At 35.5% G+C, this 27,913-nt stretch overlaps 1 protein-coding gene across 1 annotated transcript; it reads left to right on the top strand.

The window, feature by feature from the left end:
* The first annotated feature begins 85 nt into the window (after positions 1 to 85).
* On the top strand, positions 86 to 27,842 carry trpv4 (transient receptor potential cation channel, subfamily V, member 4). The gene is made up of 17 exons (XM_056376951.1): positions 86 to 741; positions 2,025 to 2,106; positions 2,989 to 3,425; positions 3,965 to 4,140; positions 5,122 to 5,274; positions 6,050 to 6,190; positions 7,648 to 7,946; positions 8,031 to 8,210; positions 8,469 to 8,627; positions 9,316 to 9,408; positions 9,540 to 9,613; positions 9,977 to 10,142; positions 10,234 to 10,300; positions 10,865 to 11,169; positions 11,979 to 12,106; positions 12,197 to 12,318; positions 25,879 to 27,842. Exons 2-17 carry the CDS (start codon positions 2,098 to 2,100, stop codon positions 25,968 to 25,970), a joined length of 2,601 nt encoding a protein of 866 aa, XP_056232926.1. The 5' UTR covers positions 86 to 741; positions 2,025 to 2,097; the 3' UTR covers positions 25,971 to 27,842.
* Positions 27,843 to 27,913: the final 71 nt, after the last annotated feature.

Genomic DNA, 27,913 nt, shown 5'->3' with positions numbered 1-27,913 from the left:
TGACTGTGAGAGTTTGTATAGCTGAGAAATGGGTCAGTATTTATGTAATAGCCCATTACTCCTGGAAGTTCTGCTCATTCAGCAGTGAATGCCACCTGTAAAGGCCACTCTGTGATAGAAAGCAACAGCTTCCAAGTCAGTGTGGACGAGAAACTCCTGTAAGTGCTCAAAAAGATGACTGAACACGTGTGGGCTACTATTCTGTGACAACTAAACACACTCCATCTGCTGAGGAAGACCATCTGATATGATGGAAAGCCCCCGAACTGCTACAAAATGGACCTTATGCTGAGGTTAGTTTTCACGAAGAGAAGAGACACATCCTTTTGAGACCATGACGTCTTGTTGTGTAAACTGTACAAAGCGGTGTCTATTTTCCGAGAAGCAGACACCTTGATGGGCGTAGATTTCTTTTGAAGCCTCCACCTGGCGGCCACGACCGGTACTGCGTGTTACACTTCCGCTTTGGCTGCAGTTTTCAGGAAACTTTGTCCCACCCTGGTCCCACCCAAAATCTGTGAAATCGCTCGTTGAGGCGGACCCATGAAGCAGAGGGAAGCTGTGGCTGGATGCATCTGGCTGGAGTCACGTTAAACCTGCAGAGGCAGCAGAGGAGCGCTCACCAGGCGAGAGAGAAACTTACTTCAAACTAAGGAGAAAACTGCGCTCAAATAGTCTGTTCTTTTTTTCTTTTTCTTTTTCTTTTTTTTTAAGAGAATAAGAGCAACCGATTAAATCAAGGTAAGGAACACCTCTGATTCTTATTCTTCTTTGGATGGCTTCTTTTTATAACTTTGTGTGACTTTGGTATAAGTTCAATAATTAATGAGAAAGAAGCCGAACTTTGAAGTTATTACTCAAGTTTAGGAATTTAGTTTTTAATGTTTAATGTTATTCCTTTTTACTTAAATATCATTTTGCATCTTTAAAAGTTGCCTCTTTGCTTCTTTTTATTTACACCGACTTAATTCATGAATATATAAAATCTTTTTGTTAGATCCTCAGCATTATCTTTAGAGCCCTTACAATCTAATATTTTAAAACATCAGATTTTTTTTGTTTTTTGTTTATCTTTATTTATTTTCCACTGGTTGTGTAATCTCCAGCAGCCATTGGGACCCATTAAGAGCCTCCAGCCTCTCTTGCTCTGGATAATGTCACATCAGCAGTGACACAACAGGAAGTCCCACATCTCTGATGGGACATTAGAGTCACTCACGTTTAGAAACTCTCACAAGTGGATTACCACTTCCCGACCCAATAAGTGGATGATATGAGAGCTTTGGGTCTACTTGATATTTTATGATCCCATTCTATCACCTTGACAGTTTTAATACACAGTGGCTCCTCTCTCCACTAAACAACTTAATCCTTTGTTCTTAGTCTGTTATAATAGTTTAGCAAGGGCAGCCTCCCTTTGTTCCTCTGTCTTTTTACTATCAAATGCCTGCTCAAGTGTGAAGGTATGATAATCCCATGTGTCAGACAGGGTTATGAGTCATTCCTCTCCCTTAGCAGGACCCCAGCTCCCCTGTTTGTGTTGCCCCTTTACAGCACAGTTAGGTCTAGATAAGTTTTCAATGTCATGAACAAATTCAGGAAAGAGTATCACTCAAAAGGAAGCCTGCGGAGGGACATGTGAGGATGTCATGTTGTTCTAATTCCCTTGTGATAGCATGCTGCAGCAGTAGAGTGTGTTTGTAGGTGCAGAGAGGATTGGAAATATAGGGCTATACTGTATACCGCTTGTAATGAGTACGTCGGAAGGGCATTGATTTAGTTTTTGCGTGTGTCCTGTGTTAAACAGACAGGTGGTGTGATTCTGCCTGTAGAGGAAACACGTCCCTCTGACCAATGAGTGGACACACTCATGTTGGTTTTGGCATCAGTCCTTTGCTATGTTTTCCACAGATCTGAACCAAAAATGACTGAGCTCTTTTTATGACTTAGGACATACAGGTCGCCTTTGTCTGTACTTCTGTGGCAGTAATTCATATGATGGTTGCTCCTTTCTGTTTCTTCAGGGTGCCCACATGCTTCAGCATCATTTCCAGTTTCCGCTGAAGAGGAATTTGGCACATCATTGTGATAAAAGGGATGAATGAGGTACAGAGGGGTAAAATGTCACTCGTATACTTCAAAATCTGCTTCAAATTTCCAGGGTTTCTTTAGTAATTCTAGGCTTAAAACAATTTCTTATCAGTTAAATTGTTTTATTTTTTTGTCCAAGTTGCTCCTGTCCCCATTGCTATTTCTTTGAGTAGCGGAGATGCACCACCTTGTCAAGAGCAAAGACCACACCTTCTCAGATCCTGAAAAATGATCCATTTTTATTAAATAAAACTTTAACTATAAGTTTAAAGAGCAACAAGAGCATCGTACAACTTTAGACAGCAAATGCCATATATTTAAAAATTCTGGCTGTTTTTAAGGCTGGTGTCTACTAACTAAACTGATCATGAGATGAGATGAGATGAGTCAGGATCTGGGTGGTTTACCATCTTGACTGAAGATTTTTCTTGGGCTTATATTTACCCCTTTTTGAAAATCTCATCTAAAATCATAACAAAAACATCACAACATTAACTGTGAGTAAAAAAGGTTTTCATAGTTTTTAATACTGTGCTGCTGGTCACACCGTTCTGTATCCAATTTGGCCTGTTGGTGATTACTACTGACTGCATCTCTTATCTATTATTTGTATATCCTCCTATCCTCCTTCCTCTGGTTTGTACTTCCTCTGTCCTCATGTGATCTGGAAACTGAACTGAACGGCAGATCTGCTGCTTTGATAAGTAAGAACATGTGCATGCGAGGAAAGAAAGGAGACAAGTTTTAAGATGACAGTTTCTGAGTAATGAAATGTGTACTGATGGGTTTGAAGAGATTAAGACTTCTTTTTCCATTTTCCATATTCCACAAGACTTTCCTATCTACCTGAAGGCCATTCAGCTCACTCAGAACATTTTGTTATGGTTTTTATTTCAGGGCCGTTCTGCTCTCTTCAGAAGGTGCCACCTTGCTTTGTCCAAGGCCGACACACTCACTTCTGTTCCGGCCAAAGCTGCTCTCTCTGTGGACGCAGGCAATGGCGAGGCCACTCAGCCTGAGAGCGAGGTGGCGTTCCCCCTGTCTGAGCTCTCAGACCTGTTCGAGAGCGTGGATGCCTCCCCGTCAACTCAGGATTCAGCTGTGGAGCTGGTTCAGCCCGACCAGCCTGCAGACAGCAGACAGAACCTGCGGATGAAATTCCAGGGTGCTTTCAAAAAGGGCATTTCCAACCCGATGGACCTACTGGAATCCACCATATATGACTCCAATGTGGTTCCAGGCCCCAAGAAAGCACCCATGGACTCACTCTTTGACTATGGTACCTACGGCCACATGAGCAACCAGAAGAGACGCAGGAAGAAGCTTCCAAGAGGGTGAGAGGGGGCCTCACTGACTCTTAACTAATTTATTTGTGTTTCCAGGATGTAATGGTTGTGTGTTCCTTTAGACTTCTTGGTTTTAGGGGTTTACCTTATTGTCTTACTGGTAGTAATAAACCCAGACTGGCACAAAAGGCCTGATTTGGAAAAATGTTGTCATAAAAACAAACACACATGCACACACACACACACACACACACACACACACACACACACACACACAAACACAGTGCAGTCCTTCATTCAGCCCATTCAGTGATCTAACAGAGAGCATGTTGTTGGTTCCTCTGCAGCCGTTGAGGTAATATTTAGGCTGCTGCCTGTTTCTGGCTGCCATACCTGTCACATATACTACACAGAGCTCCATTTACTGAAGCGCTGAAGGGTGTGGGTGATTACTTAAAAGGTGGTTTCTCTCAACAAAATGTATAAAAGAATTAATGGATTTAAAGATAATTCCAAATATTGTTGTAATCATTTAACATCTTGAATGTGTGATATACAATAACATCGTCATTTTTTTGTCTCCTCAGTAAAACCGAGACATCCATCGATGATGGTCCAAGCTCAGAACCACCAAAGGTGATGAAAACATTCAACCGCTCTGTCCTCTTTGACTGTGTGTCACGTGGAGACCCCAAGGCCCTCGAGGGCCTTATGGAGTACCTGCAAAGTCATGGAAAGCGGTTAACTGATGAGGAGTTCAGAGGTGAAACTAAAATGTGTATAGATTTCTATGTACTTATTTTTCACCTGTCCAAACAACCGCTGAAAAATTAGACTATAAGGGAATAAAAAGGGTTTAAGATCTAAAAAACATAGGTTCATTTCTCACTCTTTTACACAGTTTCTGTCAAATTTCTAACTTTTAAATCTCTACTCTGCCTTTGCAGAAACTCAGCTTTATCTAGGTGGTTGACCTTTGACCTTTGTATTCCCTTGCTTCCCTCTTTCTGCAGTTTTTTGCTTCAGACAATGTGAGAAGGAAAAGGTGGAGCAATGTCTCAGTCTTTGTCTCCTAAGGGCAGGCCCAAGAAAGCTTCCTGTTTATTTGAAGAGTTTTTTCAGGCTTATAACAAGAAGCAGAGAAAAATCACAGCAAACTGTCATCTCTCTGGCTTACAGACTTTTTTTTTTTAACTGAGAAACTAAAAATTGTAAAGGGCTGCCATGACCCCTATCTTCAACAGTTTGTTCTTATGACCCTGAAAGTGACTTTCACAAAGCTCACTAAACTCTGGCTGTCTTCTTTCCTTTTGTACTCACTCGTAGTACATTAAGAGGAACACAACAGGAAGTCACTTACATGACAATAGATTTTAACAAAGGCACCCACTTCATCAGTTGCCTGGGTTGTGGAAAAGTAATGGACAAAGGTTTGAAATATTTAGCTGAAAGTAATGGGTAAATAGTTAAATAGCTTAAAGTAACGAATAAACGGTTGAATAAACCAACCTAAACAATGACAATTCAATTGTAACAAAAATGATTACTACAGCATCCACTTTTATAATGTTTTTAATGGTAAATAACATCCAGTTTAAAAGTGTTGTAGTGTAGTGTTGAGGAGGGTGTATTTGAGTTCATCTGATAGGACTTAGGGGGTATGTATGACTGCACAAAGAATCTTAAACTATCCTCTCTAAACAATTCTGTCAAAGAAATTTTTTTTATCTCACTTTGCTAACAGAGCCATCCACGGGTAAGACGTGCCTGCCTAAGGCCCTGATGAACCTTTATGGTGGTCAGAACGACACCATCCCACTGCTGGTCGACATCGCAGAGAAGACGGGAAACCTCAGAGAGTTCATAAATTCTCCCTTTAGGGATCTGTACTACAGAGGTATGGAAACAGCCCAATAATGAGAACACGCAGTTACATAAAACTCATTTGTAATTTAAATGAGTTGTTTAAGAAATAAGCATCTAATTTGAATTGTACAGTTTTGTAGTAGACTACAATCCCCTCATCTTGCACTGAAGCTACCAGAAGCAGTGGTTCGTTACTATATCGCCAGACTGGTGGGTGAGGCCCAATTAGCAGGGAAAAAGAATGTTTTTGCAGTGACTTTATTACACAGTTGTGTGTAACAGCACTGTATACAGCCTGTGACAGAAGCCTTTTCACCTTGTAATACAAAATGTGATGTTGCATTGTTATTGTTTACATATTGACCTAATCTCTGTACTTTTCACAAGTAATTTCACAATTTTTATTTTCTTTTTTTTTTTGCTCATGCAGGAAACACTTTTTATGTGAAAACATAAAAATCTTTAAGGGCTCAGTTTCTACGGGTGATTCCAGAGAAACAACCTGCACATAAATCTAGCCCTAACCCCTCACAGCTTATAGTGTTTTACGACCTGCACCCTCATGTTCATAATTGGGCATCAGTTTCACAAAAGACAAATATCTGTAGACAAATGGCAAGTTGGATACTCCTTCTTTCGTGTAACTGTCTTATTTGCTTATTTGTCAACATAACGAACTCCATACACCTCAATTTAGTTATTATTGGAAAACAATCTTTCACATGATTTTTTTTTTCAACTGAACACAGCACACAAAGCAGTGGTATGAAATAACGCCTCTGTGTTGTGTTTTGTTGCACTGTCAGGTCAAACGGCGCTCCACATTGCCATAGAGCGACGCTGTAAGCAGTACGTTGAGTTACTGGTGGAGAAGGGGGCTGATGTTCACGCCCAGGCGAGGGGACGTTTCTTCCAGCCCAAAGACGAGGGGGGCTACTTCTACTTCGGTAATGACCTTTGTCACACACATAAACCATGTTTTCGAACAACAGAGTTCATTGTGTTTCTGTATCTTTATATGGTATCTGTATTTAGGAGATAAAAAGACAGAAACATTCAGACGTTGGGTTCTGAAAAGCTGTTACTGTATTTTCTGCCTCATACGGCTGTAAGGATGTGGTTTGTCTGAGGTTTCTGTGACTTCACTCATCACTTTTTCAATTTCCACGTTGGCTCTAAGTTTCTGCTTTACACACAAGTGGCCTTTCTGTCTTTTACAACCTGGAGTTGACATCAAAGTTTTGTAATGTGCTGCAGTTGCCAAGATAAAATAGTTGACCAACGGTACATTTTCCTGGCAAAGAAATCTCTGTTGCCGTACAGAAATTAAGTGACATTACACCCCACCCATTCTCTTTTTAACGTGGTGAGTGTTGGCTGGACTAATACAGTCAGCTACTGCAGTGGTCCAGTGGTGAACTCCACCTTACACCCAAATGTTTTTTGAAGTGTCGTACGAGGAACCGTCATTAGTAATGCTCCAAAAACACATGAAAAGACAAGCATTATGTCATATGTTCAAGAGGCGCGTCCAGTGAAAGGTGTCTGTATTCAGCAGTTAAGAAAAGTAAACATCCTCTGCCGACCAGAAGGAAAAATAAATCAGCCTGTAAATTAAACTCAACACTGCCCTCTGCTGGCTTCTGTAAAGGCCCTATCTCCTCCATCACAGTAGACAATGTGATACCCAGAGAAGAATATGTTTGTATTTATAACGATATGTCACTTTAGTTTTTTGATGATAATCATGGCAGATATAATTGATATTAATGTTACTCTAAAAAAGCATGAAAAGAAAGGTAGAAGTGACTTGTTCTGGACTCTGTTTTATTTATTTACCCAACCCAATTTAAGAATTGTTTATTTGATTACATTCAAGTGTTATATTCCTCACTCATCACAGAGGAGATGATTTCTATTTGCACTTAGCACGGTTGTCATTCCCAAATCCCAGCGTGTCCGGGCACAGTGTGAGTAATTTGCTGCGGAGCTTTGCAGTGAGGTGAACAGGAACCTGGCAGGGCTGACGGCTAATGGGATTTAGACTCACGCTAACACTCTGCATGCACCCGTGCAAATCCATGAAGAGGAGCGTTTCTATGTGAGGTGACAAAGTAATCTGTCACCCATGGCAACGGCTCATTTTCAGCAGCTGCTTTTGGCACTCTGGCCCCATTGCGCCCCTCCCTCAAACAACTGCTAATTGTGCTGTTTTCATAGCAGGGATTTAAGTCAAATCTTTGATCCATGTTTAGTATGCTTTGCAAAAACATACAGACGCCAGCTATAGTTCCTAATTAACCCTCCTGTTGATTTGCTTATTTTTAAGCTGGAATGCAGTTCTCTTAATCTCCTGTGAATTGAGTGTGAAGTGAGTGCTCTCTCTCTCTCTCTGTTTGCCCAGGTGAGCTGCCTCTCTCACTGGCTGCATGCACTAACCAGCCTGACATTGTGCACTACCTGACTGAGAATCCACACAAGAAAGCCGACCTGCGGCGCCAGGACTCACGTGGAAACACAGTACTGCACGCCCTAGTGCACATTGCGGACAACACCAAGGACAACACACGTTTCCTCACAAAGATGTACGACCTGCTGCTAATCAAGAGCGCTAAGCTCTACCCGGAATGCAGCCTGGAGACAGTGCTCAACAGTGATGGCATGTCACCTCTCATGATGGCTGCCAAGCTGGGCAAGATAGGGGTAGGGATGATGATGTATCAGGGTATAATGAAAGTTTTCCTCATCACATTTCTACATTAGGTTACCTTCTCCATATTCCTCCAGGTTTTTCAGCACATTATCCGGCGTGAGATCAAAGATGAGGAAGTCCGTCATCTGTCTCGAAAGTTTAAGGACTGGGCATACGGTCCAGTGTACTCCTCCCTCTATGATCTATCGTCATTGGATACATGTGGAGAGGAACCATCTGTGCTGGAAATCCTTGTCTACAACAGTCGCAATGAGGTGAATGAAGACAATTTTTTGTTTATTTGTCATTCAAAAGGCTGAAATGAAATGTTATTTCTCTCAAGATCAGGGTATTAAGAGCAACAAAACACCAGGCTTGATATAAAAAAAGACTATAAAATAAGACTAAACATAAAAATGCCTGAAATGTACGGGAGCATGCAGGAAAAATGTCTCGTGTGTACAAAGATCAGACTTTTGTTATTTTATTTTGATTACATTGTATTTGTGTCATGTTTCTGGTCCTGTTGTCAGAACCGCCATGAGATGCTGGCAGTGGAGCCCATCAACGAGCTGCTTAGGGCCAAATGGCAGAAGTTTGCTGCTGTCACCTTTTACATCAGTGTGGTTTCCTACCTCATCACCATGATCACCTTCACCCTAGTGGCTTATTACCACCCAACACAGGAAACGGTGGGTGCGGAACAACTGAAAATGTCAATTGTCCTCAGTGTGGCTAGATTGAAGGGGGAACTGATCAGTGATTCAGAATATGAAATTGTTGAATGTGCCCCTGCAGCGCTGAATTTTCAATACACCATGTGAACATATTTATACCATAGAAGAGATTTAAATTTTTGCTTATTTAATATATATGTGCTGTGTTTTATGTAGGCCACATGTGCTGCACATTAGATCCCTTAAAAACTGTTTTCAAACGAAATGCTAATGCATCATGTATTTAGGGACTTTGGGAAATTCGCTCATCTGCTTTCTTGGCAAGAGGTAGATGAGTAGACAATGCCACTGTCAAATCTGTACAGTAAATATGCAGCCAGCAGCTGGTTAGCTTAGCTTAGCATAAACATAAGAAGCAGGGGGAAACAGCTAGGCTGGCTCTCTGTCCAAAGTTAAAAATCTTCCAAAATCCACCTTTAATTTTTTGAATCCGATTTACACATTATATTCTATTTGTTTAATCAATACACACACCTAAATGTAAAAACAGATGGAGGGTTATGTGTTAATACAAAACTATACTAACCAGCAGCCGACTCTAGCTTTATTCTTAACAGACAGCTATTTAATGTAAAAAAATTCAGGTTGAGTTGAATCTAAATTAAATTAATGTCATCACTAAGTCTCATCTTTCTCCCTTCAGCCTCCGTACCCCTACAAAACATCCTCTGACTACCTGCGGATGGTGGGAGAGATTGTCACCTTGGCATCGGGAATCTTCTTTTTCCTCACTAATGTGAGTTTGATGCATCTTTACAGATTAATCACTGATTGTCTCTCCACTGTTTCCCAGACTCTTGCATCAAATTCAAAACTAGAACGACAGTGTTGTTGTCATTATGGAAATGTATCTCCTGCTTTTTGCAGATTAAAGATGTCTTCCTGAAGAAGTGTCCCGGGGTGAAGTCTTTATTTATTGATGGATCCTTTCAGCTGCTGTAGTAAGTCCCTATCCTCTGTCCCTCCTCCGCCTCTTCCTCAAATCTGCTGCAGCTCTTGCTGACTTTTACCAGGGGCAAATTTTGCATCCTTTTAATTGAGTCATCTAATTAATATCTAAACCTCCTCGCTGGCATGTTTCATAGTTTACATCTTTAATTAAACCCATGATACAAACAAAGAGCAGAGAATATCATGCACCTCTCTGAACCGTGTTGATTTAGATCATTAGCAACATGGCTGTGATGTCTACATTCTGTAACAATGTCAAATACTAGCAATCGAGCCTTCATGTATTAAATCAGTATCACAGACTTTAGCATTGGAACTGGTTCTTTGACAAAGTTTTTCTCTGTCCTCTCTAGTTTCATCTACTCTGTACTGATTGTAGTCACAGCTGCTCTCTACCTGTCTGGCATTAAAGCCTATGTGTCTGTGATGGTGTTTGCACTTGTCCTTGGCTGGATGAACACACTTTACTTCACCAGAGGCCTGAAGCTCACTGGCACCTACAGCATTATGATACAGAAGGTTAGACACTGGAGGAAATTAACAGAAAATTAATTAACCTTAAACGTCAGCATCCATGAGTCTTAACACTCCTTTTATTTTTTGTTCTCAGATTCTTTTCAAAGACCTTTTCAGATTTTTGCTGGTGTATGTGCTCTTCATGATTGGATATGCATCAGGTAGGCTTATGTTCATCTAATTTTACAGGCCTGTGTCAGCATTACTTAAAGGGATAGTTATGGGAAATTCATTATTTTACCATGAATTAGATTGGGATATATATAATAATAAAAACATTCTCTCTTTTACACTAAGGTAAGCTAAATGTCTACCTGTTAACTCTAACAGGGTATATCCCCGTTTCCAGTGTTTATGCTAAGCTAGCGTACTCTGGCTTGTAGCATGGCTTCAAAGGAAAGAAAAATCGCTTATTAGTACTTGTAATGCTGACTACTTTACACAATATTTCTGTTTGATCTATACAAAAACCTCAGTGTAAAATCATCACCCAGTGGTTTTACAGAGGGTTATGTACCTGACTATTTCACCCTGTTTCCAGTCCTTCTGCCAAGCGAATCGTCTCTTAAGTATAGCTTAAGAGACGATATGATATGAGAGTGGTATGGATTTCCAAATCTAACTCTAGACAAGAAAGTGAATTAGCGTGGCTCTCAGAAAGTTGAATTACTCCTTACTCCAAGTGCTCATAGATCCAATCCAACATTATCTGTTCCAACCCACAGCCCTGGTGTCCCTGCTGACAGTGTGTCCTCCACCGGGCACTGAATGTGAAGGGGGCTGCCCCACCTACCCCAAGTGCCGGGACCCAGACACTTTTAGTACCTTCCTACTGGACCTTTTCAAGCTGACCATTGGAATGGGAGAACTGGATATGATCCACAGCGCACAGTATCCAGCGGTCTTCCTCATCCTGTTGATTACTTATATCATCCTCACGTTTGTGCTGCTGCTCAACATGTTGATCGCTTTGATGGGGGAGACTGTGGGGCAGGTGTCGAAGGAGAGCAAGAAGATCTGGAAACTTCAGGTGAGCTGGTTGTTTGTCTCATTACTTTGAGTGGTATGTAGCCATGCAGATGGCTTTGGCTTAAATTGTCCAGGTTTTCATAGATTCATCTTTAAGATTTCTGCCTCCATCAACAACACATGTTAGGTGAAACAAACAAAATGCAATTTTGAAAAATGAAATTTAAACAAGCCTATGAGTCTACAAACACTCTAGTGGCTATGTGAGGCTGTACCAAGGCACAGGGTGCTTTAAGCTGACATGCTCAAATCAACAATGATTAACAAGATGTTGTTTAGCTTGTATAATATTTACTATTTTAGTTTAGTATGTTAGCATTTTAACATTTACTAATAAGCTCTTAACACAAACTACAACTGAGGCTGATGGGAATGTCATTAGTTTAGCAGGTATTGAGATTGATGCTGGTTAAAAAAAGGTAATGAATCACTAAAGTTTTTACCATTCATACTGTAGGTACCGTGAATGTGTGTATTAAATTTCATGGCAATCTATTTAATAAATGTTGAGACATTTCGCTCAACACTACATGTGCACTTCATGGCGACACTAGAGGAAAAGTCATCAGGAGTCATCCTCTGGGCACCATGATTTCTGAACAAAATTTGATTTTCATTTTATGATTTTATTTGTATTTGAGTGGAGGAAGAAATCTCATAGTCAGATATCTCACAACCTGGACAAATAAAACCAAAGCTGTCTGAATGGCTAAATACCACTAGATGTTTGAGAAAATATGTTTCTGTAAATAGAGAGGGATAAATACTCTACCTGAACATGTTTATATATAATGTATACTGGGCAAATAGTGGGCAACAACCATCTTGGACATCGAGCGCTCATTCCCAGTCTGCCTCCGCAAGTCTTTTCGAGCCGGAGAGAGGGTGACTGTTGGGAAGAACTGGGATGGCACACCAGACAGACGCTGGTGCTTCAGGTATTTTGCATTACTCATAACCACTCACTCAGCAGCGCCAATGCCACTTCAAAGAAAACTGTCAATCACAGGGGTGTCTTGTTATATCAGGGTGGATGAGGTTCATTGGTGTCACTGGAATCAGAACCTGGCAATAATCAACGAGGATCCAGGCAAGAGCGAGACCAGCCAAGCCAATGTGTTGCAGCAGGGCGTTGGAGTCATGAGGAGAGGTGAGATTCTAAGTGTGTATATTCATAACAAGGGTGTAGGTTTGGTCTCAACATTGGAACGGATGCAACAACACCGCCACCCCTCCAAAACAAAGAGATTGACTTTTTAATGCCGTCAACCAAATGGTTTATTAACATATAAGATATGCAAATGTAATATATGTGCATGTGTTTAATTTCCATATATCAAATATAAGTACATATTAAGTAAAATCATATATGTATATACAGAATATATATATGTGTATAAAATGTAAAAAATTACATATGAAATCATATATTGACATATCGATCAAGCTAACAGAAACATGTATTTTAGTGTGTCTGTTTATATTATAGGTTTATATTATAGACATACTGTATGTTACATAAATATATATCCATCCCAAATCCTGTCAGTATATTTCCATTATATATGAAAATATAACATATAAACTATATTAAATTTAATATTGAGAAAATAATATACAAACATAAACTTTTAAAGCATGTTGTAATAAAGTTTCACTTTGAGAATTTCATGTATGTTATAAACATATCTTAATATATCCAAACGATGTGTATATATCATAATAATATATCCTCTTGTAATGACATATATGGTAACATCACTCTTGATATTGGGACAAATATGTCATATATATGTCATAAGTCATAGTATACTAAGGCATAAAAACATCATAGTATAGTAAGATGTAAAAAGGTGAAAAAATGTCAAACTATAGTAAGGCATAAAAACGGCATAAAACGTCATAGTATAGTAAGACATGAAATGTGATATTATGGTAAGGCATAAAAAGGTCAAAAAACATTATATTATAGTAAGGCATAACAAGGCCAAAAAACGTCATAATAAAGTAAAGCATAAAAAAGTAAAAAACGTCATAGTATAGTAAGGCATAAAAAGGTCAAAAAAAGTCATCGTATAGTAAAGCAAAGAAAGGTAAAAAAACGCGATAGTGTAGTAAAGCAAAAAAAAGTCATGAAACGTCATAGTATAGTGAGGTTTAAAATGTCATTGTATAGTGAGGTCAAAAAACGTCATAGTATAGTAAACTATGAAAATGTCTGAAAACGTCATAGTATAGTAAATCATAAAACGTCATACTAAAGTAATGCATTACAGTCGGACTGTAGGACTGTGAGAGGAAGCCAGATTGGCATGAGAGAACCCAAAAAGACACAAGAACATGCAAACTCCTAACAGAACGGCCTTAGACGGGGCCCATAACCTTCTCATTGAAAGGTGAGAGATCTAACCACTGTGCCTTACTCTTTACAACAAAACACATCATAGTAAAGTATGGATTAAAACATCATAGTATAGTAAGGCATAAAATGTTAAAAGACGTCATAGTATAGCAAGGCATAAAATGTAGTAAAGCATAAAAATGTCAAAAAACGTCATAGTATAGTAAATCATAAAACGTCATACTAAAGTAAAGCATTACTTACTATACTATGACGTTTGTTGTCCTTTTTTTGCCTTACTATACCATGACTTTTTTTCACCTTTTTATGCATTACTATACTATGACATTTTAAATCTTACTATACTATGACGTTTTATGCCTTACTATACTTTGACATTTTTTGACATTTTTATACCATACTATACTATGATGTTTCAATCCATACTTTACTATAATGTTTTTTGGTTCTGAAGAGTGTTAGTAGTATCCTGGTTACAGCTCTTGCTCTTCAATGAGCAGGTTGTGAGTTCAAGCCCTGTGTGGGGCCATTCTATTAGGAGTTTGCATGTTCTTCTTGTGTCTCTATGGGTTCTCTCAGGGCAATCTGGCTTCCTGTCAAAGTCCTTAAAAATGCATTTTAGGTTTATTGCCGACTGTAATGCCTTACTTTAGTATGACGTTTTATGACTTACTATACTATGACGTTTTTTGACATTTTCATACCTTACTATACTATGGCATTTTTTCACCTTTTTTTGCCTTATTATACTATGACGTTTTTTCATCTTTTATGCCTTACTATACTATGACATTTTAATCCATAGTTTACTTTGATGTTTTTTGGGCATGAAATGTGTTAGTAGTGTAGTGGTTAGAGTTCTTGCCCTTCAATGAGAAGTTTGTGAGTTCAAGCCCTGTTTGGGGTCAATCATTAGGAGTTTGCTTTTCCTTCTTGTGTCTGTATGGGTTCTCTGGGCAATCTGGTATCCTGTCATAGTCCTTAAACATGGATTTTAGGTTTATTGCCGAAGTGTAGTAAGGCCAAAAAACGTCACAGTATGGTAGGGCATGAAAACAGAATAAAACTTCATAGTATAGTAAGGTATAAATGTGTAGAGGCTACAGCCCTCGCTGCAGTTGGCCCCGGTTCGAGTCCTGGATCGGACGGCCTTTGCTGCATGTCATTCCCCCTCTCTCTGCCTCCCCATTTCCTGTCTCTCTCCACTATCCTGTCCAATAAAGGCACAAAAGCCACCCAAAAAAAAAACTTCATAGTATAGTAAGCTATAAAATTTTCAAAAAACGTCATAGTGTAGCAAGATTTAAAATGTGATAGTACATTAATGCAAAAAAAGGTAAAAAGACGCCATAGTATAGTAAGGCATAAAAACGGCATAAATCGTCATAGTATAGCAAGTCATAAAAACGCCATAGTATAGTAAGTCATAAAAACAGCATAAAACGTCATAGTATAGCAAGGCATAAAAACGGCATAAAACGTCATAGTATAGTTATGCATGAAAAGGTGAAAAAATGTCATTGTATAGTAAGGCATAAAAAGGACAATGGCATAAAACATCATAGTATAGTAAGGCATAAAAAGGTCAAAAAACATCATAGTATAGTACGGCATAAAAATGTCAAAAAACATCATAGATAGTAAGGTAAAAAAATTTCTAAAAAATTTAATATTATAGTAAGGTATAAAACGTCATAGTATAGTAAGGCATAAAAAACTCAAAAAACATCAAAGTATAGCAAAATATAAAATTTCATAGTATTGTAAGGCATAAAAATGTCAAAAAGGTCATGGTATAGCAAGATTTAAAATGTGATAGTATATTAATGCATAAAAAGGTGAAAAAACGCCATAGTATAGTAAGGCATAAAAACGGCATGAAACGTCATGGTATACTAAGGTATGAAAATGTCAAAAACGTCATAGTATAGTAAGGCATAAAAAACTCAAAAAACGTCAAAGTATAGCAAAATATAAAATTTCATAGTATTGTAAGGCATAAAAAAAATCAAAAAATATTATAGTAGAGTAAGGCATAAAAACGGCATAAAACATCATAGTATATTAAGGCAAAAAAAGGACAAAAAACGCCATAATATAGTAAGGCAAACAAAAAGTCAAAAACATCATAGTATAGTAAGGCATAAAAATGTCAAAAAACGTCATAGTATAGTAAGGCAAAAAAAAGTCAAAGAATGCCATAGTGTAATAAGGCAAAAAAACGTAAAAAAAAAACGTCATACTATAGTAGGGCATAAAATGTCAAAAAACGTCATAGTACAGTAAGGCATAAATACGGCATAAAACGTCATACAATAGTAAGCTATAAAAATGTCAAAAAAGGTCATAGTATAGCAAGATTTAAAATGTGATAGTATATTAATGCATAAAAAGGTGAAAAAACGCCATAGTATAATAAGGCAAAAAAAGGTCAAAAAACGCCATAGTATAGTAAGGCATAAAAACGGCATAAAACGTCATAGTATAGCAAGTCATAAAAACGTCATAAAACGTCAAAGTATAGTAAGTCATAAAATCAGCATAAAACGTGATAGTATAGCAAGGCATAAAAACAGCATAAAACGTCATAGTATAGTAAGGTATAAAATGTGATAGTATATTAATGCATAAAAAGGTGAAAAAACGCCATAGTATAGTAAGGCATAAAAACGGCATAAAAGGTCATAGTATAGCAAGATTTAAAATGTGATAGTATATTAATGCATAAAAAGGTCAAAAAACGCCATAGTATAGTAAGGCATAAAAATGGCATAAAACATCATAGTATACTAAGTCATAAAAATAAAATTTAGTAAAGCATAAAAAGGTCAAAAAAAGTCATAGTATAGTAAGGCATGAAAACGGCATGAAACATCATGGTATACTAAAGTATAAAAATGTCAAAAAAGGTCATAGTATAGCAAGATTTAAAATGTGATGGTATATTAATGCATAAAAAGATGAAAAAACGCTAAAGTATAATAAGGCAAAAAAAGGTCAAAAAAAGTCATAGTATAGTAAGGCATAAAAACAGCATGAAACGTCATGGTATACTAAGGTATAAAAATGTCAAAAACTTTATAGTCTAGCAAGTCATAAAAATGTCATAAAACGTCATAGTATAGTAAGTCATAAAAACAGCATAAAACGTCATAGTATAGCAAGGCATAAAAAAGGCATAAAACGTCATAGTATAGTAAGGCATAAAAACGGCATAAAACGTGATAGTATAGTAAGCTATAAAATTGTCAAAAAAGGTCATAGTATAGCAAGATAGTTATGCATAAAAAGGTGAAAAAATGTCATTTTATCATGGTAAAAAAATTTCAAGAAAATTTAATAGTATAGTAAGGTATAAAACGTCATAGTATAGTAAGGTATAAAAATGGCATAAAACGTCATAGTATAGTAAGGCATAAAAAACTAAAAAAACGTCAAAGTATAGCAAGGTATAAAATTTCATAGTATTGTAAGGCATAAAAAAAATCAAAAAACGTCATAGTATAGTAAGTCATAAAAATGGCATGAAACATCATAGTATAGTAAGGTATGAAACTGTCAAAAAACGTCATACTATAGTAAATCATAAGACGTCATGTTAAAGTAAAGCATTACAGTCGGCAATAAACCTAAAATGCATGTTTAAGGACTGTGACAGGCTACCAGATTGCCCTGAGAGAAACCATACAGACACAGGAAGAACAAGTAAACTCCTAAGGCTTGGCCCCAAAGGGGGCTTGAACTCACAACCTTCTCAATGAAAGGCAAGAGCTCTAACCACTGTACTACTAACAGTCTTTATAACTCACAAACATCATGGTAAAGTATTGATTAAATCTTCATGGTATAGTATGGCATAAAATATCAAAGTAAAGTAAGGCATAAAAAGGTGAAAAAACGTCATAGTATAGTAAGGTATAAAAATATAAAAAAATGTCATAATATAGTAAGGTATAAAACGTCATAGTATAGTAAGGTATAAAATGTCACAGTATAGTTATGCATAAAAAGGTGAAAAAAGGTCATAGTATTATAAGTCATAAAAATGTCAAAAAAACATCATAGATAGTAAGGTAAAAAAATTTCAAGAAAATGTAATAGTATAGTAAGGTATAAAACGTCATAGTATAGTAAGGTATAAAAATGGCATAATACGTCATAGTATAGTAAGGCATAAAAAACTAAAAAAACGTCAAAGTATAGCAAGGTATAAAATTTCATAGTATTGTAAGGCATAAAAAAAATCAAAAAACGTCATAGTATAGTAAGTCATAAAAATGGCATGAAACATCATAGTATAGTAAGGTATGAAACTGTCAAAAAACGTCATACTATAGTAAATCATAAGACGTCATGTTAAAGTAAAGCATTACAGTCGGCAATAAACCTAAAATGCATGTTTAAGGACTGTGACAGGCTACCAGATTGCCCTGAGAGAAACCATACAGACACAGGAAGAACAAGTAAACTCCTAAGGCTTGGCCCCAAAGGGGGCTTGAACTCACAACCTTCTCAATGAAAGGCAAGAGCTCTAACCACTGTACTACTAACAGTCTTTATAACTCACAAACATCATGGTAAAGTATTGATTAAATCTTCATAGTATAGTATGGCATAAAATATCAAAGTAAAGTAAGGCATAAAAAGGTGAAAAAACGTCATAGTATAGTAAGGTATAAAAATATCAAAAAATGTCATAATATAGTAAGGTATAAAACGTCATAGTATAGTATGGTTTAAATTGTAGTAAAGCATAAAAAGGTAAAAACAACATCATAGTATAGTAAGCAATAAAAATGGCATGAAACATCATAGTATAGTAAGGTATTAAAATGTCATAAAACGTCATACTAAAGTAAGGCATTACAGTTGGCAATAAACCTAAAATGCATTTTTAAGGACTGTGACAGGATACGAGATTGCCCTGAGAGAACCCATAGAGACACAAGAAGAACATGCAAAACTCCTAAGTGAGTGGCCCTAGATGGGGCTTGAACTCACAACCTTCTCATTGAAGAACAAGAGCTCTAACCAGTATACTAGTAACACTCTTTACAGCCAAAAAACATCATAGTAAAGCACGGATTGAAACGTCATAGTATGGCATGGTATAAAAAGTCAAAAAACGTCAAAGTATAGTAAGGCATGAAAAAGGACAAAAAATGCCATAATATAGTAAGGTATAAAAAAAGTCAAAAAACGTCATACTATAGTAGGGCATAAAAACAGCATCAAACGTCATAGTATAGTCAGGTATAAAATGTCACAGTATAGTTATGCATGAAAAGGTGAAAAAATGTCATCGTATAGTAAGGCATAAAAAGGTCAAAAAACGTCATAGTATAGTAGGGCATAAAAAGAGCATCAAACATCATAGTATAGTAAGGCATAAAAATGTCAAAAAACGTCATAGTATAGCAAGTCATAAAAACAGCATAAAACGTCATGGTATAGCAAGGCATAAAAACGGCATAAAACGTCATAGTATAGTCAGGTATAAAATGTCACAGTATAGTTATGCATGAAAAGGTGAAAAAATGTCATTGTATAGTAGGGCATAAAAAGAGCATCAAACGTCATGGTATAGCAAGGCATAAAAACAGCATAAAACGTCATAGTATAGTAAGGTATAAAAACGGCACAAAACGTCATAGTATAGTCAGGTATAAAATGTCACAGTATAGTTATGCATGAAAAGGTGAAAAAATGTCATAGTATAGTAAGGCATAAAAATGTCAAAAAACGTCATAGTATAGTAAGGCAAAAAAAAGTCAAAGAATGCCATAGTATAGCAAGTCATAAAAACAGCATAAAACGTCATAGTATAGCAAGGCATAAAAACGGCATAAAACGTCATAGTATAGTAAGGCATAAAAACGGCATAAAACGTCATGTATAGTAAGGTATAAAAAACTAAAAAAACGTCATAGTATAGCAAGGCATAAAAACGGCATAAAACGTCATAGTATAGTCAGGTATAAAATGTCACAGTATAGTTATGCATGAAAAGGTGAAAAAATGTCATTGTATAGTAGGGCATAAAAAGAGCATCAAACGTCATAGTATAGTAAGGCATAAAAAGGTCAAAAAACGTCATAGTATAGTAGGGCATAAAAAGAGCATCAAACGTCATAGTATAGTAAGGCATAAAAATGTCAAAAAACGTCATAGTATAGCAAGTCATAAAAACAGCATAAAACGTCATGGTATAGCAAGGCATAAAAACGGCATAAAACGTCATAGTATAGTAAGGTATAAAAACGGCACAAAACGTCATAGTATAGTCAGGTATAAAATGTCACAGTATAGTTATGCATGAAAAGGTGAAAAAATGTCATTGTATAGTAGGGCATAAAAAGAGCATCAAACGTCATAGTATAGTAAGGCATAAAAATGTCAAAAAACGTCATAGTATAGCAAGTCATAAAAACGGCACAAAACGTCATAGTATAGTCAGGTATAAAATGTCACAGTGTAGTTATGCATGAAAAGGTGAAAAAATGTCATAGTATAGTAAGGCATAAAAATGTCAAAAAACGTCATAGTATAGTAAGGCAAAAAAAAGTCAAAGAATGCCATAGTATAGCAAGTCATAAAAACAGCATAAAACGTCATAGTATAGCAAGGCATAAAAATGTAAAAAAACGTCATAGTATAGTAAGGCAAAAAAAAGTCAAAGAACGCCATAGTATAGCAAGTCATAAAAACAGCATAAAACGTCATAGTATAGCAAGGCATAAAAACAGCATAAAACGTCATACTATAGTAAGGTATAAAAATGGCATAAAACGTCATAGTATAGTAAGGCATAAAAAACTAAAAAAACGTCATAGTATAGTCAGGTATAAAATGTCACAGTATAGTTATGCATGAAAAGGTGAAAAAATGTCATTGTATAGTAAGGCATAAAAAGGTCAAAAAACGTCATAGTATTATAAGTCATAAAAATGGCATAAAACATCATAGTATAGTAAGGCATAAAAAGGTCAAAAAACATCATAGTATAGTAAGGCATAAAAATGTCAAAAAACATCATAGATAGTAAGGTAAAAAAATTTCAAAAAAATGTAATAGTATGGTAAGGTATAAAACGTCATAGTATAGTAAGGCAAAAAAAAGTCAAAGAACGCCATAGTATAGCAAGTCATAAAAACAGCATAAAACGTCATAGTATAGCAAGGCATAAAAAACGGCATAAAACGTCATAGTATAGTAAGGTATAAAAACGGCATAAAACGTCATAGTATAGTAAGGTATAAAAATGGCATAAAACGTCATAGTATAGTAAGGCATAAAAAACTAAAAAAACGTCATAGTATAGCAAGGCATAAAAACGGCATAAAACGTCATAGTATAGTCAGGTATAAAATGTCACAGTATAGTTATGCATGAAAAGGTGAAAAAATGTCATTGTATAGTAAGGCATAAAAATGTCAAAAAACGTCATAGTATAGCAAGTCATAAAAACAGCATAAAACGTCATAGTATAGCAAGGCATAAAAATGGCATAAAACGTCATACTATAGTAAGGTATAAAAATGGCATAAAACGTCATAGTATAGTAAGGCATAAAAAACTAAAAAAACGTCATAGTATAGCAAGGCATAAAAACGGCATAAAACGTCATAGTATAGTCAGGTATAAAATGTCACAGTATAGTTATGCATGAAAAGGTGAAAAAATGTCATTGTATAGTAAGACATAAAAATGTCAAAAAACGTCATAGTATAGCAAGTCATAAAAACAGCATAAAACGTCATGGTATAGCAAGGCATAAAAACGGCATAAAACGTCATAGTATAGTAAGGTATAAAAATGGCACAAAACGTCATAGTATAGTCAGGTATAAAATGTCACAGTATAGTTATGCATGAAAAGGTGAAAAAATGTCATAGTATAGTAAGGCATAAAAAAGTCAAAAAACATCATAGTATAGTAAGGCATAAAAAAGTCAAAAAACGTCATAGTATAGTCAGGTATAAAATGTCACAGTATAGTTATGCATGAAAAGGTGAAAAAATGTCATAGTATAGTAAGGCATAAAAAGGTCAAAAAACATCATAGATAGTAAGGTAAAAAAATTTCAAAAAAATGTAATAGTATGGTAAGGTATAAAACGTCATAGTATAGTAAGGTATAAAACGTCATAGTATAGCAAGTCATAAAAACAGCATAAAACGTCATAGTATAGTAAGGTATAAAAACGGCACAAAACGTCATAGTATAGTCAGGTATAAAATGTCACAGTATAGTTATGCATGAAAAGGTGAAAAAATGTCATAGTATAGTAAGGCATAAAAAAGTCAAAAAACATCATAGTATAGTAAGGCAAAAAAAAGTCAAAGAACGCCATAGTATAACAAGTCATAAAAACAGCATAAAACGTCATAGTATAGCAAGGCATAAAAACGGCATAAAACGTCATAGTATAGCAAGGCATAAAAACGGCATAAAACGTCATAGTATAGTAAGGTATAAAAACGGCATAAAACGTCATAGTATAGTAAGGCATAAAAAACTAAAAAAACGTCATAGTATAGTCAGGTATAAAATGTCACAGTATAGTTATGCATGAAAAGGTGAAAAAATGTCATTGTATAGTAAGGCATAAAAATGTCAAAAAACGTCATAGTATTATAAGTCATAAAAATGGCATAAAACATCATAGTATAGTAAGGCATAAAAAGGTCAAAAAACATCATAGTATAGTAAGGCATAAAAATGTCAAAAAACATCATAGATAGTAAGGTAAAAAAATTTCAAAAAAATGTAATAGTATGGTAAGGTATAAAACGTCATAGTATAGTAAGGCAAAAAAAAAGTCAAAGAACGCCATAGTATAGCAAGTCATAAAAACAGCATAAAACGTCATAGTATAGCAAGGCATAAAAACGGCATAAAACGTCATAGTATAGTAAGGCATAAAAACGGCATAAAACGTCATAGTATAGTAAGTCATAAAACGTCATAGTATAGTAAGGTATAAAAATGGCATAAAACGTCATAGTATAGTAAGGCATAAAAAACTAAAAAAACGTCATAGTATAGCAAGGCATAAAAACGGCATAAAACGTCATAGTATAGTCAGGTATAAAATGTCACAGTATAGTTATGCATGAAAAGGTGAAAAAATGTCATTGTATAGTAAGACATAAAAATGTCAAAAAACGTCATAGTATAGCAAGTCATAAAAACAGCATAAAACGTCATAGTATAGCAAGGCATAAAAATGGCATAAAACGTCATACTATAGTAAGGTATAAAAATGGCATAAAACGTCATAGTATAGTAAGGCATAAAAAACTAAAAAAACGTCATAGTATAGCAAGGCATAAAAACGGCATAAAACGTCATAGTATAGTCAGGTATAAAATGTCACAGTATAGTTATGCATGAAAAGGTGAAAAAATGTCATTGTATAGTAAGACATAAAAATGTCAAAAAACGTCATAGTATAGCAAGTCATAAAAACAGCATAAAACGTCATGGTATAGCAAGGCATAAAAACGGCATAAAACGTCATAGTATAGTAAGGTATAAAAATGGCACAAAACGTCATAGTATAGTCAGGTATAAAATGTCACAGTATAGTTATGCATGAAAAGGTGAAAAAATGTCATAGTATAGTAAGGCATAAAAAAGTCAAAAAACATCATAGTATAGTAAGGCATAAAAAAGTCAAAAAACGTCAAAGTATAGCAAAATATAAAATTTCATACTATAGTAAGGTATAAAATGTCACAGTATAGTTATGCATGAAAAGGTGAAAAAATGTCATTGTATAGTAAGGCATAAAAAGGTCAAAAAACATCATAGATAGTAAGGTAAAAAAATTTCAAAAAAATGTAATAGTATAGTAAGGTATAAAACGTCATAGTATAGCAAGTCATAAAAACAGCATAAAACGTCATAGTATAGTAAGGTATAAAAACGGCACAAAACGTCATAGTATAGTCAGGTATAAAATGTCACAGTATAGTTATGCATGAAAAGGTGAAAAAATGTCATAGTATAGTAAGGCATAAAAATGTCAAAAAACGTCATAGTATAGTAAGGCAAAAAAAAAGTCAAAGAATGCCATAGTATAGCAAGTCATAAAAACAGCATAAAACGTCATAGTATAGCAAGGCATAAAAACGGCATAAAACGTCATAGTATAGCAAGGCATAAAAAACGGCATAAAACGTCATAGTATAGTAAGGTATAAAAACGGCATAAAACGTCATAGTATAGTAAGGCATAAAAAACTAAAAAAACGTCATAGTATAGTCAGGTATAAAATGTCACAGTATAGTTATGCATGAAAAGGTGAAAAAATGTCATTGTATAGTAAGGCATAAAAAGGTCAAAAAACGTCATAGTATTATAAGTCATAAAAATGGCATAAAACATCATAGTATAGTAAGGCATAAAAAGGTCAAAAAACATCATAGTATAGTAAGGTATAAAAATGTCAAAAAACATCATAGATAGTAAGGTAAAAAAATTTCCAAAAAATGTAATAGTATAGTAAGGTATAAAACGTCATAGTATAGTAAGGCATAAAAAACTCAAAAAACGTCAAAGTATAGCAAAATATAAAATTTCATACTATAGTAAGGCATAAAAATGTCAAAAAACATCATAGTATAGTAGGGCAAAAAAAAAGTCAAAGAACGCCATAGTATAGCAAGTCATAAAAACAGCATAAAACGTCATAGTATAGCAAGGAATAAAAAACGGCATAAAACGTCATAGTATAGTAAGGTATAAAAACGGCATAAAACGTCATAGTATAGTAAGGTATAAAAATGGCATAAAACGTCATAGTATAGTAAGGTATAAAAATGGCATAAAACGTCATAGTATAGTAAGGTAAAAAATTTCAAAAAAATTTAATAGTATAGTAAGGCATAAAAAAAATCAAAAGACGTCATAGTATAGTAAGTCATAAAAATGGCATGAAAGTATATCATCATAGTATAGTAAGGTATGATAATGTCAATAAACGTCATAGTATAGTAAATCATAAGACGTCATACTAAAGTAAAGCAGTCAGCAATAAACATAAAATGCATGTTTAAGGACTGTGACAGGCTACCAGATTGTCCTGAGAGAAACCATAAAGACACAGGAATAACAAGTAAACTCCTAAGGATTGGCCCCAAACAGGGTTTGAACTCACAACCTTCTCACTGAAAGGCAAGAGCTCTAACCACTGCACTACTAACAGTCTTTACAACTCACAAACATCATGGTAAACTATTGATTAAATCGTCATAGTATAGTAGGGCATAAAATGTCATAAAATGTGAAAGTATAGTAAGGCATAAAAAGGTGAAAAAACGTCATAGTATAGTAAGGTATAAAAATATCAAAAAATGTCATAATATAGTAAGGTATAAAACGTCATAGTATAGTAAGGTTTAAATTGTTACTACAATTTAAACCTTACTATACTATGACAGGAATAACAAGTAAACTCCTAAGGATTGGCCCCAAACAGGGTTTGAACTCACAACCTTCTCACTGAAAGGCAAGAGCTCTAACCACTGCACTACTAACAGTCTTTACAACTCACAAACATCATGGTAAACTATTGATTAAATCGTCATAGTATAGTAGGGCATGAAATGTCATAAAATGTGAAAGTATAGTAAGGCATAAAAAGGTAAAAAAAACATCATAGTATAGTAAGTCATGAAAATGGCATAAAACGTCATAGTATAGTAAGGTATGAAAATGTCAAAAAACGTCATAGTATAGTAAGTCATAAAACGTCATACTAAAGTAAGGCATTACAGTTGGCAATAAACCTAAAATGCATTTTTAAGGACTGTGACAGGATACCAGATTGCCCTGAGAGAACCCATAGAGACACAAGAAGAACATGCAAAACTCCAAAGAGAGTGGCCCCAGATGGGACTTGAACTCACAACCTGCTCATTGAAGAAAGAGAGGTCTAACCAGTATACTAGTAACATTCTTTACAACCAAAAAACATCAAAGTATGAATTGAAATGTCATTGTGTAGTATGGTATAAAAAGTCAAAAAACGTCAAAGTATAGTAAGGCATGAAAAAGTCATAAAACATCATAATATAGTAAGGCATGAAATTTCATAGTATAGTAAGGCATAAAAATGTCAAAAAACATCATAGTATAGTAAGGCATCAAGAACACATTGGAATAATCTACTATGACTTCACTCTAAACATAGTGTGAACGAGTTCACACAAATATTGCAAGGGACAATTCTGTCCTCCCAAAATTTTGTTACCGTCCATCTGCAAATATATGTCCTTGATTCATACGGACCACACAGTCATTCCTTCATAAAGATTAAAGCCATTTTTTATCTCCCTCCAGATCGCTGGTCCACAGTGGTCCCGCGAGTGGTGGAGCTAAGTAAAGGCCGTGAGGCAGTGATAGAGATGGAGCCCCTGACGCGCAGGCGCTGACACCCGCAGAGGACTAGTGGAGTCCTTCGTGTAAAGAGACAGTGGATAGCCATCAACATCAGTGGCATCACTCTTCTGGGGATAATTTTGCCATTAAGTGCACTAATTTGCACAAATCATATGTGCCTTTTGTTCACATAAAGTATAGAAAATATTACAGTCGCACAGTCAGTGTAATAGGACAGAGGACTGAGCACTCACAGAGACACTTGATGGACAATGTCTTGAAAATCACTCAATCTATGATCTGGAAAACACTACAGTCAACAACACTAACCCTGAGATTTAAAAAAAAAGAAAAAAGTGGCATTGTTGAAACAGTGTGCTGTAAAATTTGTTTCTTTTTACTCAATAAGAATTATTGAAGAAAAAATTGTTCTGTATTTTCACATTTCAGACATCAGAAGCGGATCACTCAGGGATTTAAGAGTCAGAATATTTCAGCATTTCCAGTCTCAATATAGTGTTACAGAAAACAGTATCATGGGTTCTCTAATAGGGAAGGGCAGCATAATTACTGTATCACTGCATTAGCAGTGTAAACAAAAGTTTTGATAAAAATGCCATTTACAGATATAATCGCAATAGATCTTTTCTCAAGAAAATATTGTAATAAATATTTATAGACTTATACAGTAGAATTCAGCTTTTAGTTGCTTGATTTATATTTGAGAGGTCCCTATATGATGTGTCCATAAAGATTAAACTGTATATGCTGATTTGAATGTTTATTTTTCAGGCTGTGGGGGTGTGGGGGTTATACATTATATTTTCTTTCTATTTTCTATATTGTATCAATAAAATAGTTTCAAAACTATGAAAGTCTCAGGCTTGGACTGCCAGCTCAGGCAGCATAGCTTTCATTTTAACTGAAACAATACACTGTGCCAATTTCCGATGTGTGCATTATTATACGAATACAAAGACATTGTTTTGAACAAGATGGGCATGATGAGCAGGTTGTAGTTGTCAAGCAAATGTGCAAATATGAGACAATAGCCTCCGTGTTATGGTTTGTCTTTGAATTTCCAGAGTTATTGTTCCTTTGCAGCTGGGGTATTTGCATAATCAACTCTCAGGCCTTGCCATTATGTACTCCCTTCTATTTGCTGCAGTGTTTTCATTGCAGTTGGCTCCTTGCCCTATACAGCATCTTCTTTTTTATGTATCTCTACTGTATATATGCATGTATTTGTGTTGTTGCACTATATGACAGGGTTCATTAAGGGCAGATAGGCCATACAGTTCATTTTCACTCATTTATTACTGTTGAAGGTCACAGGTTCACTATGTTTACATTGCTTTTATAAAGAGACACGTCTATGCATTTTTGTATGGTTTGCACATTGCTGCATAGAACAATAAACACTGAAATTATTTTATAAAGCATGCAGAAGTCTGTCTTGCAATTCCAGCATTGAGTCGAGATCTTTTTTCTCTGTAGAAAATGTTTTCTGATCAGTATTTGAATCATCAATTTCATTATTTTATCCTAGACTATTTTCCAATAATCAAACTCAACCAGACAGGGAAGTCCATACCCATTTTATAATTGGCATGCAGAATGACAGAAGCCTAAAAGAAAGAATAATTTCATATGGGATTTTTATGTTTTTTTGTTAATCTGGTTTTGCAGTTTCCTTTTGTGCTTTAACAAATATGATATTGGTATAGTTATGTTCATGGTTGTTTTGAAGCTTTTAGGATTAAAAACCCAAATCTTATACTACCATACTGAAAGTCAAGAAGTATCCTCCATTGTTGGTGGCCAACCATCCATATCATTTTTCCGAGAAGGTTTTGATGACATTACAGGTGTAAAAATGATTTTCACTGTATTTCTTACAAAGTGTACACTCCACATTAAACCCAATTCTCAAGAACTCATTAGTAGGATCTAGAGCTCTGTTCAGTCTTCACCTGTAAATGATCATTTGTAGTTC

This window comes from Seriola aureovittata, chromosome 5 (genome assembly GCF_021018895.1).
Source record: "Seriola aureovittata isolate HTS-2021-v1 ecotype China chromosome 5, ASM2101889v1, whole genome shotgun sequence".
Lineage (NCBI taxonomy): Eukaryota > Metazoa > Chordata > Actinopteri > Carangiformes > Carangidae > Seriola > Seriola aureovittata.
The sequence above is the reverse complement of the archived record's forward strand: the minus strand, read 5'-3'. Positions and strand labels throughout refer to the sequence as shown.

What these genes read in the sequence shown, in the direction of transcription:
- trpv4 (XM_056376951.1), top strand. An exon ending in CCAAGCTGGGCAAGATAGGG is followed by an intron (nt 7,947 to 8,030) that starts GTAGGGATGATG and finishes ATATTCCTCCAG; the next exon opens with GTTTTTCAGCACATTATCCG. An exon ending in AGAAGATCTGGAAACTTCAG is followed by an intron (nt 11,170 to 11,978) that starts GTGAGCTGGTTG and finishes CTGGGCAAATAG; the next exon opens with TGGGCAACAACCATCTTGGA.